Raw genomic sequence first — 13,536 nt, forward strand, 5'->3', positions numbered from 1 at the left:
TTAAGAATAAAAAAAGAAAAAAAAAAAGAAAAAAAAAAGAACCAATAAGAAGCTAGAGCTAAAGGGTCAAGCAGTGATTTTCTGTGTGATTATTTTGAGTCTAAGCTAGCCGGGGGAAGAACAAGAGGCCTCCTTGCAACAAGGCTCATGAAACCAAACCATTTAGTTGTATCTTTAAAAGTATCCCCCTAACCTATTCCTTCCTAGTGGTACTAACCTGCTCTAACCCTTTGATGCAAAGGGACCTCCCAGCCAAAGTAGGTGCCTCTATTTCTTTTGTTCCCCTCATCTGCTTGACCCCAGGCTCACTAGCTTTTCTCCTCCTCTTTTTCCTCCAAACCACATGATCTGACACACCCTTTCTCTTAGCAGCCTCTCAGGTAGATCCCTGGGTATGGGACACTCAAACCCCTCTACAGTCAAACATCAGCCCCTCACATCATCAACTATAAAACCTCACCAAATATATAACTCAGATTCAACACCCACTTTCTCTCCAAAGCCTTAGTGGATTTAAGCCCCTTATCTCTTACCTCTTAAAAAAGAATCTTCTGCTTCCCATTTTTCTCTTTAATATCCCCATACTCACAGTTTTTAACCAATGGAATCTGCCATTTGGCTCAGGATCTCCAACTTACCAACTCAGCAATAGTTCCCCTTCACCCCATAGGACCCATGAAATTCTTAACATTTCAAAATGACTCAAGTTGCTGATTTAACTCTTTATGTGTGCAGATCATTTGTTTCTGCTGGCTTCCACTACCCATCATATTTAGTTCCAAATTCTTCAGCTGCTTCTTCCCTCCACCTTCTCTAACCATCCATCTCTTCTTGCTTACTTGTCCTCTCTGGCTCCTGGAACCTGCTATGCCTTCCAGGGCCCCACTATGTGGGCACCTCTCTATTTATTAAGATACTTTCTCTATTAGAATCCTCCCTGTTTTGTGTCCTCTTCCCCTAGGAGTTGCTTAAGGCCCATGGCTAACCCTTCTTGGTCTCTGTGACCTTGTCATTCTTGTCTCTCAGCTCCCACTTGGAGCTTATAGAAGCTCCCTCCAGAGTTCATTTTTTGAACCTTCTTCTCTTCCTCGATGGGCTCCATTTCATTAAAGCCTCGCTCTAGCCTCAGCACAGTTCAAATGGCCAAAATTGGCATGCTCAATTTTCAATGATGATAGCTTCTGCCACTGCACAAACACATGATCCAAAAATCTTTCATATCTGTTGTTTCTCCTCTATGTCTTCTTATCTGCACCTGTCTGGGATAACGCATAGATGTTTATTGTGTGAGAGACCCTAACCCCTAACCAACATCCCATCCTAATATGGTCAGGAATGTGCTCTGTATCAGGCTGTTAAAGGCTGATTCAGTTTGCTATAACTCCTTTGTTCATCTCTCCTTTACTGGGGCTTACCACTTATGCCTATTTTCTCTATTTTTGTATGATAATTCCTGCCCTGAAAACAAAAATCATAAAAAACAGGGTTTATGGTAGACTTTTAAAAACAATAATTGCTTAATAAGGTATTAAAGCTGCACCTCCATGTACTCATTTAGGAATGTACCCCGTGCTGGTGGTTGAACTTTTTTAACACTTCAACCAGACCATTCTCATAGTGGGACAGCTCACAAGCAGGTTGTCAAAAGGAGATCCTCATCCCTGTAACACCAATCAGCTTCTAAGACAACTGTCCCCTATGCTTGCCCTTCCTATGATCAAACTAGAGATTACTGCCAACGCTGGCCAGAAACTTAGGGAGGCTCTGAAAAGTCATCTGGTCTGGCTCCAGCCTTACAAATCCCTGGGTCACATGGTAGAGGAAGGACAGCATGCTCCCAGTACTCTTTTCCTAGGGAAACTAGGAGAGTTCAGTCTCTGTTGTTCTTTTCAGAGAGTTCTTAACATGTTTATCTCTTTCCTATAATTCTATTGTTTGCTTATTTGTCTTTGAAAAAAGTTACTGCTATGTAGTCCAGGCATTAATACTTGCTATGTAGTTCAGGCTGGCCTCAAACTCATAGCAATTTTCCTGAATGTTAGGATCTGGTCTCTAGCTTGATGATGAAAATTTGCATATCAGTTGCTATCAGTGAGTCATATATAAACTCTAAAGCAGGATTTAAGATAGTTACTTCCCTATTAGAACCATGGCCAAGCCATTTGGACTACCTGCCTGATACAAATAGGTTAATTTCAGAGGAGAGGACAACAAACACTGAAGTTATCATTTTACCTGCTTGAAGTTGCCATTTTTCCTCTGTTCCCAGTCCATCATGTCATGAAAGATAGGAATCATGATATTCCGAACTTCTGGCTGTGGGACCAGTGTCACACCCAGAAAAGGACCGATCATTCCCGGAATAAAGTGGATCTTATGTTCACCTGATCAATAAAACCCAACAAATATTACTTCTTTCCTGCTTTGTTTCTTACATGGAAAATATACGTAAGTGGGGTCAAGCACATATTACAAATTATAGTGGAGTTAGGAATCTAGGCTTAGTGGTGGTACAGTGTTTGCCTAGCATGTGTGAGGTTCTGAGATAGATCTGAATTTCTCAGTACTGAAAAAGTCAGACTAACATACTCCACCTTCAATTGTTCATTTATACTAGAAATTTACAAGGGTAAAAGGTGATTTATTCTATGGTTTTTGAGATACTCCCTATGCTTTTTAAATTTTTATTTTATTATTTTAAAAATCATTTAAAACATTTATCATCTTATTTTATGTATATGAGTGTCTTACCTGAATATATGCCTGTGTGCCATGGGGGTACCTGGTACTAGATACCAGGTGGTATCACCTAATATCAGGTGCCAGAAAAAGGCATCTGATCCCCTGGGAAACAGAGTTAAAGATGGTTGTGAACCATGATGTTGGTGCTTCAAGTCAAACCTGGGTCCTCTGGAAGAGCAGTCAGTGCTCTTAAGTGCTATGCCATCCCTCTAGCTCACTCCCTCATCTTTTTAGAGTTTTAAATGAACTGGTCTAGTCAATTTGAAACATGTTCAAAGATCACAAAATTGCTTTTCAAAAAATTTCCTGTAAAGTTTTATTAACTACCCTAAAACCTTCAGAGCAAGGAAACAGCTTACATTCTACAGATGAATGATGTGCCTTAGCTTGAAACTTAGATGTTTCAGACATCTACAGCTTCTGTTTAGTAAGGGAGGTTGGCATGTTTCTGCTTAAACACTCTACTTCTAGAAGGCAATTCAATGATCAGGAAGCCCAGTCCAAGGTTAAGCTACCAAATGCCTGAAGTACATGGATCCCTTAAAGGCCCACACTCATGTATGCTAAAACCCCTTTACCTAAGCTGCTAAGAGCTTACTGCATACTTTCACCCCAATAGGCTGTCCTCCTGCCCATTCTTCACATTGTATTCTTTTGGTAGGAATATATCCACTCTGATCAGATCTGCTCACCCCACAACTTCCTTTATGAGGCCTTCTTATGGGAAGTGAAGTGAGTGATATAGCTTTTCCTCTGGTTGGTCTGTTCTCTAGGGAGTATCCGAGAACCTAGGGTCAGTCCTGAGGACTTTTGTTTGCAGTGGTGGAACAGAAAGAACCAACTTCAGATTTCCGTTTTTAGCCCTCCAGAGACTACAGAGGGAACTGTTTGCTGGTGTAGTAACTGCTACAGTCAAAGAAAGCTAGTTTTGGGGGACCAGAAAGAGACTGTTACTTCCTTCAAAAGCAATGAATGGCTTTATAAGACAAATCCAACAGCTAAAAATATTTGGCAGTATTGGGGGTTGAAACCAGGCTACTATCTTTGTTTCTTTCATTTTGGAAGCCTGTCTATGAAGTAAATGTTAGCTCTAAGATGCACTTTGCATACTCTGATCTTGGTACCTGGTATAGTTGTCAGTCTCTTCTGTTCCTAGGAATTTCAAAGTCAAGTTCAGTGTTGAAATATATATCCAAATTCTGTTGTGGGCAGGTATTAAGATGGATAAAGCTAGAAGGACTATTTAGAAACACAACTCTACTGAGGGATGAAGAGTCCTATTGCTGTCTTACATTTTTTTTTATTTTATATGCATGGGTGCTTTGTCTGCATGTATGTCAAGAGTACCATATACATGCTTAGTGCCTGCAGAGGTCAGAAGAGGGCATCAAATTCACTGGAAATGAAATTACAGGCAGTTGTGAGTCAGCGTGTGGGAGCTGGGAATTGAACCCCGGTCCTCAAGAAGAGTAGCCAGTGCTTTTAACTGCTGAGTCATCTCTTTAGTGCCTTCTATTGCTCTTTTACACATTACTTTCTATCTCTAGATCAGGGTGAGGAAAGTTCACAGACGACCTTAAGATTCTATGACCGCCATTCCTATGGCTTAAGAGGCACAAGCTTAGCTTATATTAAATTTCATTGGAAATAATTAATTTTTTAAAAATCTTCCTGACTGAAGACTCATATCCCTCTAGAATCCCATGTGGCATAGCTAGTCATCTAGGCAACTTAAAGACTCTACCAGAAACACTGATATGACCATTTTAGATTCAAAGTAGTATCTATTAAAGGTGTTCAAAGAAAAAGCCAAAAGTCAATCTCATCTAAAGGCTCTAACTCTCATCTTTCATGATCTTTCATGTAAGTGGCATCAGACACATGATCTAGATGGATATGTCCAAAATTTATTTTGATCTTATATTAAAATCAGTACTTGTCCTTGTTTTTATGTTGTGCTGCGGGATAATGCTTTTGAACCCTGTAAAGAATTGTCACTCACATTGGTTTAATAAAATGTTGATTGGCCAGTAGCCAGGCAGAAATACAGGTGGGGCAACCAGACTAGGAGAATTCTGGGAAGAGGAAAGGCTCTGTCTACAGTTGCCACCCAGACCCAGAGGAAGCAAGATGAGAACTCTGCACTGATAAAAGGTACCAAGCCACATAGCTAACATAGACAAAAATTATGGTTTAAGTTTTAAGAGCTATTTAATAATAAGCCTCAGCAATAGGTCAAACAGTTTGTAACTAATATAAGCCTCTGTGTGTTTCTTAGGAACTGAATGGCTGTGGGACTGGGCAGGACAGAAACTTCTGTTGACAATGCTGTCTCCATGATCTACACTTCTAAGCCTGTAATGAGTAGTACAGAGGCTCTAACAGCATGGATTCCCAAACTGGAAAAAACGACTGCGTCTTCCTTTTACTCTTTAAATTTCTGTTCTTAAAATGGAGTGCACATGTCATACTAGGATCTCTTAGCCAAATTCTCCCTGCCAAGGAGGGCTTTATATACATATGCTACATTACATTATTCATCTGAGGTGCTATGTTAAAGCTGTGTGAGGATCTTTGGGGTATGAAGTGATATTCAGAAAGCTGTGGAGAATTATTAGTTCTTGTACTTTTTTATTTACCTATGCAGTATATGAAAGAAAGAATCAGTAGAAAAGACCTACCAAGATTCTGCCACATGCTGAACAGTTCATATGCCATCATCACACGCATGTCTCCATACCTGAAAATAGTAACACGGAGCCAACTGTTAATGGAGAGAGACAGGCCTGAAGATTGAATGAGGTCAGAACATCAGCACTGTTATTTCTAATGCTCTCAAAATGCTAAGCCTTTTGGTTATTGACTGAACTTTTCATACTTGGCTTCTTGGAAAACCACCCATATGAGAAACTTCTGGACTTCTGAAAGAATCTGTTATAGAAAAATAGTTCCATCTGGGCAAGTAGTAGAGAGATGCACAGAAGACATCTGTCTTACTTATCTAGAATCTTCTTCCTCTTGGCTGAAGTAATGATTTCTAGCTGAAGACTTGGCTGGTTTATGAACAGAACTGCCAGGCTAAAATAAGAATTCCACACCTAGAGAGACAGAAAAAGAATTATGTGATTGCCTAAGTCCTTAACCTTGCAAGGGGAAGTAACTAAATACATGCGTGTATCACAGAGTCCATTTTACAATCATAAATTCTTAAGAACTTTTTCCCTTTTAACTATCTGTAGAAATAGGCTTTTCCCAATTTTTGCTTTCTTGATTCTTTCTGAAGCCAACAACAGGCATCTTTATAGATGCCTGGCTCCCAGTATTTCTACCAGGGGGGCTCTCAGATCGCATTACAATAGCCATCAGCCTAGGAATCTATGGTACTATGAATATATTACTAAAGCAAAAAGGGGTGAGTATGGACTTTAGTTTTCTAGGGTTATTGTGACAATGATGCATTTTAGGGGCTCCTACCTTGAAGTCAAAGTCTGTCTCTGTGAAAGTCTTGTGCAGTGCAGAGGACAGGTACTGGACAGTAGTGACTATAATACTGTAGTGAGGAAACAAGGCATTGGGAAAATTAAAAGACCAACAGTGGCAGAGCCTAGCATCTGTTGTCTGCTTGTAGGCAAACGTCTTGAAGACAATGTGCTCTTATATAAGATGTGGCTTTAGAGGAAAGAGAAAATGGATCAACTCTACAGAAAATCAGTTTCAGAGAAATTCCTCTTAGAAGGTGAAATAGCAAAGAATGCCAGTGGGTCACTGATAACTCCTCTAAGTCTTGTTGTTCTTTAAGATTTCTTCTAGCTCAAAAAGTAATTTTTTTTAAACTGGGGATCTTTGGATAACAACACAGATTATAATCACTTTGTAGGATTTAGAGCATAAGTTTATTATTTTACCAGAGAATAGGAGTTAACAGTGGTTAAATAGTTCCTTTTGTCTTGTACTGTCTCACTGGGCTTCAGCCTTTAGAATAGAATATCACTAGAATATCAGACTTAATCTTATCCTGGAACATACCAAGAGTAGAAATAGGAAGTTAGTCTATGAGAATTAAGACTATGAGTTGAGGTGTAAATGAAGGGAAATGTTCTATTAAGTGAAGGGAAGTTAAAGGGTTTTCTTAAAGAGGCCTTGGCTATGTGGCAAAGAAAGTATGCTTAAGAGTGGCCACCTGATCTACCAGATAAGTATAGTGTAAAAATGTAAGGGCACGGGGGACACCAAAAAAACAAGGCTTTCTAAACCAACATTTTCAAAGCTCATACATGAACTCACAGAGACTGAGGCAGCATGCACAGGGCCTCCATGGCCTGTAGACCCTACATGGGTCTACACCAGGTCCTGTGCACATATTATGGCTTCCAGTTTAGTGTTTTTAATGGGGTTCCTGAGTGTGTGAACAAGTGAGTCTCTGATTCCTGTGCCTTCTTTTGGGCTTTTTTCCTTTTAATGGTTTTCCTTCTGTTCATCATATCTGACCAACTCTAGTGTAATAGTTTTGTTTTATCTTATTATATTTTACTATTATCAACTAGAAGCCTGTCCTTTTCTAATGAGAGACAGAAAGAGAATGAATCGGGATGGGAGGGGAAGTGGGGAGGAACCGAGAGGAGTAGAGAGAGGGGAAAAAATAATCATGACACATTATGTGAAAATAACAATCTATTTTCAATAAAAAGAAAAAAGTGACCATATGGGTCTTCATACAGAAGCAAAATAGTATATAAAAGAGACTAGACTTCCAGCAGAGCAGGTGCAAGGGTATGGGTGAAAGAAAGACTACCCCTGCAGGACAGGTTGCAAAAGATAAAGTTTTCTAAGTGTAACTAAGAGATTTAAATAAGAAGGATCTAGATAGAAAAACCACTATTTGAGGAAATATATGTGCAACTTCCTATCTTTCTTTTGTTTTGGACAAAACATTTGCAGGTTTTAAGGAAAAAAGGCCCTATGAAGAGCTCATTTTGAAAAAAAACTCACATTGCTTTGCTAATATACGTAACAAGTAAGTTGACTGCATTCTATACAATGCCAACATAAAAGACAGAGCAGTGAAAGAAGGCAGTAGGCTAAACAGTGAAGACCAAGTAATCTACAGTAGACACGGAGAGAATGAACAAACGTCTTACTACACGTATCACTTGTCTAGTTTGCCAAGAGGAAGCACAGGTTAGAAATATGAGTGGGGCAGACATGTTAAGACAGTTTTAGCATCCCATCTATATTGCCAAAGCTCTACAGTGCTAAGAGCTTTACAGCCAAGGCTTAGGAGGAGAGTTAGCATTAGGAGGCAAGTACTGTCTGGCAGACAATACAACTCAGATCAGGAGGGGATCGTGGAGTGCTGCCTAAAGCTGCAGAGCAACAGAGGCTAATGGCTCTTTCTTAGTATTATATTTCCCATCTTTAACATGTCTTATTCTATCCACACTTCTGTAGATTCTGCTTTTTGAATTATCTTTGATTCTTTTTTTTCATTGTCTTTATGGCCAGTGGGCAAATCTTGTGGATTCTATCTCCAAACATATTTCATATTTGTCAACTTCTCTCTTCCTCGTCTTGGTCTTAATCTTCCTCTCACTTACATATACTTATTAACCCCCAGCTTGACTTAAAGCTCTATGGATGCCAGTACAGGCCTTTCCTTACTTGCTTGTCAAGAGTCTCATCACCATCCAGTCTCGAGGGAAGACACTCATCTTCATTAGGTTTCTGAACACACAGAAAATCTTCAGCAGAAATTCCTAACCACAGAAGAGAAACAATATAAGACAATGCTACTACTGCTGTCCCCAGTTCCTCAGGTGGCCCTTTCTGAAATTTCTGCTAGGAGAATATATGGTACTAGTGGGTTAGATCTGGTCCCCTCTTTGAGTTGCTTGTCTCTTACAGGTTATGTGAGAATGAATTCAGGACATTCTTCCAGACTATATGGGAAGAGAGTCAAATTTGGCAGACTCAAAACAGCTTTACATCAACTCTAGATCCACACCTAAATCTTAAAGCCCAGGGCAGACTAGCACCCTGCAGAACTGTCAGACTGAGTCCACGGATATCACTCTGTAAGCAAAAGTAGAGTCTCAATCAAGCATTTGATAGTAAGAACATGCTTTTTTGAATATTAGGAACACTTTGATTGTTAAGAAAAACACTTTATGAATGGAAATATAAAAATCCAAAAATTCCTGGGGCTGAAGTCAATGGTAGAAGGTATACTTAGCATACCCAACAGCCTGTGTTTAACTCCCAATACCACCCCCAAACAAAACCCTAAAACAAAACAAAGCAAAAACCTGTAATAAATCTGTGTCCATGAAAATAATGAGGTGAATAAGACTAATTAAACAATTCAGTATTACATAATCCAAGGAGAATGTACTATCTAGCTTTGTGAACATGACAGAGTCAGCTGGAAAGAAAGAACCTTAACGTAAGTATTGCTTCCATCAGATTGTCATGTGGGGAGTTTTTTTTTAAATTAATGTTTGATGTGGGAGGGGACTATTCAGTTGTGGGTTGTGCCACCTCTGGGCTGGTCTTGGGTTACTTAAGAAAGCAAACTGAGTAAGCCATGCAGAGTAAGCCATTAAGTGGCGCTTTTCCATGGTCTCCACTTTTAGTTCCTGCCTCCAGATTCCTGTCTCTAGTTTCTGCCTTTGCTTCCCAATGATGGGAATAATGACTGTAATCTGTAAGCTAAATAAACTCCCTCCTCTCCTAAACTGGTTTTAGTTAAAATTTTATCACAATAACAAAAGCAAACAAGGACAAAAAGTTTAGTAAGGAAAAATGGATTAATCTCAGAAAATACCGAATTCTGTTACATTTCACACTTCCCGATTTATATTTTCTGTAATGATTGTTCTGTCTCTTTAAGAGATAAGCCATGCCCACTCCCTTCCTGCTTGCAGCCTCAGAGTCCCACTTTCTCTCTTCCTATCCCCTTTCCTTCTCCCCCCCTCTCTCCCCTCTCTCCCCTCTTTACCTTTCCCTCCATCACCACTTAATAAATGTCTAACTTTACTTTGTATGGTATATTTATCCTTCTCTATTGCCTGCTGGCGGCAGTCACACAGTCACATGGAGAGCTGCCGTGTGGTCTTTTGTGCCGCCCTGCTCGGGACTGGCTGCTTTTGGGACCCTGGCAGCTTGCAGCAAACCCATCTGCATGGTGTGCCTACTGTCTGCCCCTTGCCCACCTGCCACCCACATGGCTAGCTGTTGGGGACGCCCAGGGGACCAGTCACCTTTGGAGACCTGCTGCGTGGTGTGCCTGGGCCCTGCCCAGGACTGGCTGCTCTTGGGACCGACAGCAAATCCATTTCATTTTCTCTATTTAGTTTAACACTCAACTATAGAACTACAGCATCCACAAAAATCAAAGACACTAGAAGCCACTGGGATAAAATAGTTTTAGAGCCTCTATATAGCTCATTCTCTAGAGAACTGTTATTATTTGACCTGTTTGGCAGCTCCTTGGACAAGCCTATTGTCCAGGGCTTGTCTTTATTTAATTTAACTCAGAGCTTATCTAGCGATCCCCAGGACATCTGTTGAAAAAAGTCACATAATTTAACATTCTAGATACATAACACATTCACACTAGTTGGAACAAAAGAGATCTGCCAAAAAGCTTCAAGGAAAATCTGATAATGAAGTATCTATAGGGACCTGTGAAAAGATTTGATATATTCCTTAGATTCTAGAAGGCCACACATGTGCTGGGCTGCTCATACTGCCAGAAAAAACTCAAGAAGCTCAAATCTCTCCTCTCTGACTGAACATGAGAGGTTCTGTATAAACAGAACTCCAAAGACACAGAGCTAAAACATGCTGAATTACTAAAGGTGAGCCCAGGATACACACAGAGCCCTTAGCAAAACAGAGAGATCTATTGATTTTGAGAATCTAAGAACATATCTTTGTATTTGTTACATGATCATCAATTTAACTAATTGGAAACATCTGTGGACATTAATCCTGCCTCGAAAAACCACACACACATACACACACACACACACACACACACACACACACACAGACACACACACACACACACACACACACACACACACACGAAGGCGGCTATTTCTTGTCTGTGTTTCGAATGAACAGTCATCTATTTGTATGCTACTCAGAAAGACTCCCACAGTGAGTCCCCCAAATCCAGAAAACAAGACAATCTTCCTACAAATAATCCTCATTTTTGTTCGTCTTCCTGGAACACACTCTCCTTTCTCTCACACACTTGCTAAAGGCCGTTCACAGAGGCAATGAAGATGATGACATAGAGTTCCGGGTCCAGTCTTAGTGAGGCTCACAAGGCAGTCTGCAGATTAGGGTTCTTGGGTCCCCTTTGCAGTCTCTGACCCTGTCCCTTATTCCTTCATGGGGTCACAGAGATACAGACTCTGGGAATGGACCCCCTTCTCTAGCACCCCCTCCTTTTTTTTTTTTTTTTTTTTGTCTTCCAAGGCACCTTTTGCTTCTTGGATGCACTTGGCAGGAAATGAGGCTGCAGGAATGCCCTGCAAGCCTGGATCAAGGGTTAGGGCTTTAGAGGAGGTTGATACCTCCCCATGTTCCTGTTGTGGTCTCCTCTTCAGAATTATTTTTATAATCAGTCTTCATATTATTTAGTGCTAGAAAATAGAATATGACTGTGTTTTGAAACCCTGCTGAATTTATTTATTCTATTTTTTATGAAGCAGAGTTGGGACTTATTTTATTACTATTATTACTGCTTTTTTTGAGACAAGGTTTCTCTATGGAGCCCTGACTATCCTGGAATTCACTTTGTAGACTACGCTGGCCATGGACTCAGAGATCCCTATGCCTCTGCCTGACAAGTTCTGGGATTAAAGGTTTGTGCAACTATGCCTAGTTGGGGCTTATCACAGATATTTTAAGATGGATTTTAAGCATAAAGGTTAATAGAGAGGGGCCCCACAGAAGAAAGCATAAAGTGGCCTTCTCCAAGGAAGGATCATTGTTTACTTTTGTTAAATTTTGTTGTCATTGGATACCTTAGAGTTTACAGAATGTAAAGTCATGCTATCTGTAGGTAGACATTTTTACTTTCTTTCTAATTCACATATTTTTTACTGTTTTCCTCAACCCTAGCTACTTCAGGCACATTCCTCAGCATTAATAATAAATATCAATGACTAAAGCAGTCACTCTTCTGTTATTGAGTATGACACTACCTATGGATTTTCACGGGTACTCTTTACCAGATCAAACATTGTCTTTTTTATTTCTAGTTTGTTGAATAATTTGTTACAGAAAATGGATGTTTATTTTACAAATTTCTTTTCTGTCATTAATAGGAAAATCATGTGGGTTTTTTTTCCGCCCTTGATATATCCTTGGATAATGGGATGTTCAATGTTTGACTTCTATGCGTTATGCTAATCTGACATTCGATCAATGTATTTACTCTTATATTATGTTGGTGGATTTAGATTTTATACATACACACACACATACGCACATTATGTGTGGTATGCGTGTGCACATGAAGGTATGGTGGTATACGGCATTGGGGATTGAACCCAGGACCTCTATACCCCTGAAATAGATACCTACTCCTGCTGTCATTTAGCTGAAGACTGTTTTTTTGCTTATATTCACAATGGGACATTTCTGATTTTTAACAATGATTTCAAAAAATGACCTGGAAAATGTTCTCTTTTTGTGAAAGATTTTGGCATTCAATCTTCTTAAATTTTTGATAGAATTATCAAATTATTTAACATTCCTTGTGCATTTTCTTCTTTATATATTGATACCTGTCCAAAAATCTTACCTATTTTTACTTTATTCAAATAGCACCACTCATAAAGTACTCATAAAACAATATGTAGTGTGCAAAATCTGTGCTTTGGGACCTGCTGTGGGTTACATTAATAAAAAGCTGATTGGCTGATAGCAGGGTGAGAAGAGATTGGACAAGACAGCCAGACAGAGAGAATGATGGGAGGAGGAAGGGGAGTGAGGAAAGAAAAGCCAGCCAGCTGCTGAGCAAACAAAACATGTAAAGCGGATCTCTGTGAGTTCGAGACCAGCCTGGTCTACAGAGCTAGTTCCAGGACAGGCTCCAAAGCCACAGAGAAACCCTGTCTCGAAAAACCAAAAAAAAAAAAAAAAAAAAACAAAAACAAAAAACAAAACAAAACAACAACAACAACAACAAAAAAACATGTAAAGATGAGTCATCAAGCCATGAGCCACAAGGCAAAGTACACACAGAAATATGGATTAATTTAAATGTAAGGGTTAGCTAATAACAAGCCTATGCTATCAACCGAGCATTTATAATTATTATAAGCCTCTGAGTGTTTGAGAGCAGCTGTGGGACAGGAAAACTTGCATCTACAGAGACCTGATGTAATATTAGAAATCTTGAGGACTAGCAAATGAATTATGATGGCTCTTATATCCAGCTCTGACATTCAAGTCAATGGAAGGATGTTTATGTAAAGATAAGGAAAGTAGCAATAGAATTCAAGTTGTGAGCCAATCACTATGCTAAATGCATCCACACATATATATTCCTTCAACCCTTACAACACTCTATTGTACAGTGTTTTCATTTTACAGACATAGACAGTAAAACTACACAAAGTCCAATAGATCTGCCCTATTCTTTTTTTTTTTTTATTTTGTTTTTCGAAACAGGGTTTCTCTGTGTAACAGCTCTGGCTGTCCTGGAACTCACTCTATAGACCAGGCTGACCTGAAACTCACAGAGATCTTTCTGCCTCTGCTTCCTGAGTGCTGGGA

At 39.6% G+C, this 13,536-nt stretch overlaps 1 protein-coding gene across 7 annotated transcripts in view; it reads right to left on the reverse strand.

Moving 5' to 3' along the window:
• Window positions 1-13,536, reverse strand: part of Dock3 (dedicator of cytokinesis 3) — a 405,059-nt gene that overhangs the window by 52,985 nt on the left and 338,538 nt on the right. For all 7 annotated transcript variants that reach the window (XM_026779352.1, XM_026779351.1, XM_013346561.2 and 4 more), the window contains exons 28-32: window positions 8,401-8,495; window positions 6,217-6,292; window positions 5,740-5,840; window positions 5,424-5,482; window positions 2,236-2,384 (exon numbers count right to left, since the gene is read on the reverse strand). In XM_026779352.1, coding sequence (XP_026635153.1) covers window positions 2,236-2,384; window positions 5,424-5,482; window positions 5,740-5,840; window positions 6,217-6,292; window positions 8,401-8,495 — 480 coding nt within the window. The remainder of the gene's footprint in view (window positions 1-2,235; window positions 2,385-5,423; window positions 5,483-5,739; window positions 5,841-6,216; window positions 6,293-8,400; window positions 8,496-13,536) is intronic.

Source organism: Microtus ochrogaster, chromosome 5, assembly GCF_000317375.1.
Source record: "Microtus ochrogaster isolate Prairie Vole_2 chromosome 5, MicOch1.0, whole genome shotgun sequence".
Taxonomy (NCBI): Eukaryota; Metazoa; Chordata; class Mammalia; order Rodentia; family Cricetidae; genus Microtus; species Microtus ochrogaster.